Here is a 4,132-nt window from a genome sequence, read left to right on the forward strand (position 1 = left end):
CATTCCATTAGCAGCTCAATTAGCTGATCTCTTCACCAAACCACTTGTAGTGGATCATTTTAGACGTCTTGTCATCAAGTTAGGCGTTCGGTCTCATAATCCTACAGCTCCAACTTGAGGGGGGTATTGAATGTGTACATATTATGTACCACAGCTAGGACGTGTATACGTAATGTACCACAGCTATGCCGTAACCATCAAGAACAAGTCACCACAGTCATCAAAGCAGCCGCAAGTCTTTAGCTGTGACCGAGTATTATGTTGTAACAAAGCTGTAACAAGTTGGAACTACCCTGTAATCTCGTACTTATTGTTTAGATTAGATTGAACTCTTCTCTTATTCTTTGTATTTGTAATCATATAAATATGTAATGCAATACAACAGAGTCTAAACAATTGTGAGACTTCATATAACCAATTCTAAAATTTAAGAGCCACAGTTGCTACCAGGGTTACCATTACGAATTTCAAAGACTCTAAGACTATCATTTTTAGGGTCGTATGACAGTTTGTCCTCTCCATTTGTGACGATTAGCAGCTCACCATTTGTAAAAGACCACAGTGGTTTCAACCGATAGATATCGATAAATATGTCGTAGGTTCTAAAACTGAATCGTTTAGTCCAAGATTCTGTCACTCCATATTCTTGCATCAACCATATATCAATCCGATGAATATGAATATGATAAGTACATAAAGAAAGACAGTCTTCCAATACTCCAACATAGTCAATTACCCGATCCCTATTGGTTATTTCTGCGTCTTCCGGAAATAAGATATCTACAAATCTCTCACTACCAACATCGAAAGAGACTATAACTCTGGTCAAAGAACCAGGTTTTATGTGGGTGTTGACGCCTAACCAATGAAGAGCTCCATTCAAGAAGAAAGCAGAAATATGTCTTCTAAAAAGAATCATGTGCTCATCACGAAAAACAGGATACTTGTAATGGTTTATGCTTTGAATTTTTTTCAATGACCTAGAACTTATTGTAAAGACATCAACTAGAAAATGATCATTATTGTCAATGATCCTTACCAACTTGTAATCATGGACAATACTATCGTAATAAAACCCATATCGATTAGAGTGACAGAGGGCTGTGGGAAACGGGCTTTGCACTTTCTTATATTCACCGGTTGTAGGGTTCCAAATAAAAACATCGTCCGACGAATTTAAAGCCATGCAAATCAAACCATTACAAGTACCCAACATGCGAGACTTATTCAACACATCTCGGATTAGATAATCCATTGGGATGTCTCCATCGCAGGTAGATGTCGAAAGTGCTCGTGAAGCTGATGAATCATATAATATTGAAGCATAATCTACTGAACTCGAAAGTGCTGATAATATTGAAGCATAATCTACTGAACGATAGAGAGAATTGTTCTTTTTGTCGTTTTGCAGATTGAAGCATGAGTCTAGGGTTACGGATAGCATGATCAATGTGAGTCTTAACAAAGTTCTGACTACAGATAAGTGATCTCCAAATCATACATACACGCCTACAACTTAAGATAGAATTGACTGGTAATCTGATAAAAAAAAATGTGTACCTGAATCTCTTCCGGAAGGCTTAACAACGACATCTCTTCTTCTCCGCTGCTTCTTTTTCCACCTCTTCAAACTTGTAGTAGAGTTGGATAGGTCTTTTATACTAGTTATTCGGATCAAGATCTGGGTTTTGGGCAAATATATGTCCGGGTCAGAGAGCCCCGTTCTGTTGCATTAGGAGTCTTTTAAACTCTGACTTTCTTGATCTTGTGTTGTGGTGCAAATTTTAGGAACCATATTTTGGGTCTCATTATAAATGGCAGTGTTTTGGCTCGCGAGGAAACTTTGTTTGGCAACGGGGCTGGCTTTGATCACTAAAAATGTAAAAAAACAATATTCCAATTACGTGGCGTGGGTCACTGTGATAGATTTTGGGGCGTAAGAATTATGCAGCTATCATAATGACTGGTTTCATGTTACAGTCAAAATTTTGAGTTGCAGTTGCAACAAAAAACTCGAGTGGATGTTAGGCAATCACTATAGAAAAGAAAAGTGTAGCGGGTCCATGATTGTAGCCTTGGTCTCCTTATTAGTGAAGTAAGTTTTATTTTCTGATGAAAATGTTCTACGTAGTATAACAAAACAATTATTATTAGCACTAGCAGAGGCATTGCTTTTGAAAATAGAACTTACATAATTAATTTGAAGTTACTTTATACCATGAACTAAAAATTCTACTACTTACATAAAATAGTAAAAAAGATAACAAGTAAATAAGATAAATTACTTTTTTCCTCGGTTTTATTGTTTCTTCGTGGCTCTCTATTTCCCCACGTAAAGCACCCGAGTTAGGTGAAACTAAGCTCTCCACATAATTCAGCGTTACGCTCAGATCACAATTGGTAACAGAGTTATCGCTGCGGATTTCCAAGTCTATGGAACTATCATTTTTGGGGTCATATAACACTTTGCCCTCTCCAGTATCGATTAGCAGTTGACCGTCTGTAAAAGACCAAAGCAGTTTCAACCGATAAATATTGACAAGTAGGCCGCTGGAACTAAAACTGAATCGTTTAGTCCACGATTCTGTCACTCCGTATTCTTGCATCAACCATACATCAATGCAATTGCTATGGAAATGATAAGTACATAAATAAAGGCAGTCAGTCTTCCAGTACTCCAACGTAGTCAAGTACTCGATTCCTATTAGTTATTTCGGAAAATGGGTCATTTGTCCAAATATTTTTAAATCACGGTTCAAATGGACGAGTAAAAAATAGTTTGGGTGAAATGGCCAAAAAAAAATATAGCAGGGATGAAACTGAATTCATCCTAGCTTAAATTTAAAAAATAGCAAGGATGAATCTGGATACATCCTGTGTAAATTAAAAATAAGAAAAAATATTTGAAAATGGGCACGATGAAACTGGTTACACCCTGTCTATTTTTACATTTTTGTCCATTTAAATAGTATCAAAATCTAATTGTCCATTTCACCCAGGAATTGTTGATTTTGGTCTTTTTAACCAATTTTGTGTAGTTATTTGTGCGTCATTTGGAAAAAAGATATCTACAAATCTCTCTTACTGACATTGAAAGAGACTATCATTCTGGTCCAACCAATATTTATGAGGTTTCTATCACCTAACCAATGAAAAGCTCCATTCACGAAAATAGCAGAAAGAAATCTTCTAAAAGGAATATTGAGCTGATCATGGAAAATAGGATTCATGTAATTTGCTAAGCTTTTTATTTTTTTCCATGACTTAGAACCTAGTGTATAGACTTCAACTAGATAACAATTACGGTAATATAGGCCCAGTATCAGTGATTCTTGGTAACTTGTAATCATCAACAATGCAATCGTAATAAAACCCATACCGATTGGAGTGATAGTGGTTTGTGGGAAACGGACTTTGCACTATCTTATATTCACCGGTTGTTGGGTTCCAAATAACAACATCCGCGGACGAATTTGAAGCCATGCAAGTAAAACCATTACAAGTACCCAACATGCGAGACTTATTCAACACTTCTCGGATACGACCATCCATTGGAATATCTCCATCACATGTACATGCTTTAGTTGATGTCGAAAGTGCTTGCAAAGCTGATGGAGCTCGTAATATAGAAGCATAATCTACTGAACGAAAGCGAGACTTGTTCTTTTTTTTTTTTCGTTTGGTAGATTGAAGCATGAGCCTAGGGTTACGCATAGCATGATCAACGTGAGTCTTAATAAGATAACGGTTTGTTGGGATATATATTTAAAAGAGAAAATTAGGCGCAGGCTCAAAAAAAATAATATCCTTATTGTCAAGCCCACAATTAATTTTAGGTACCGTGACACCCATAATTATTTCCGTGACACTCATAATTATATGAAATTATTAAAAATGTCCGCATGACGAATTATGCATCCGCATGACGGATTATGCATCAGGGATATAATTGGCAACACAACTTGGATATAACCTATTTAAAAATACGCGCCTTGAAATTTTACAAATTTTATATCGTTGGAAATCTTTTTAAGAGAGCTACGCAACGAGTACAAACAAGAATATCAAATTTTTGTTCTTCACGAAAAAATCGGAGGTGATCATCATTTTAGGCAAAATTTTCGAAAACTTG

At 36.2% G+C, this 4,132-nt stretch overlaps 1 protein-coding gene across 1 annotated transcript; it reads right to left on the reverse strand.

The window, feature by feature from the left end:
- Window positions 1-427: 427 nt before the first annotated feature.
- Window positions 428-1,444, reverse strand: LOC113316421 (F-box protein CPR1-like). The gene has a single exon (XM_026564604.1). It carries the CDS (start codon window positions 1,442-1,444, stop codon window positions 428-430), a length of 1,017 nt encoding a protein of 338 aa, XP_026420389.1.
- Between the last annotated feature and the right edge of the window lie 2,688 nt (window positions 1,445-4,132).

Source organism: Papaver somniferum, chromosome 10 (assembly GCF_003573695.1).
Source record: "Papaver somniferum cultivar HN1 chromosome 10, ASM357369v1, whole genome shotgun sequence".
In the NCBI taxonomy this organism is placed as follows: Eukaryota; Viridiplantae; Streptophyta; class Magnoliopsida; order Ranunculales; family Papaveraceae; genus Papaver; species Papaver somniferum.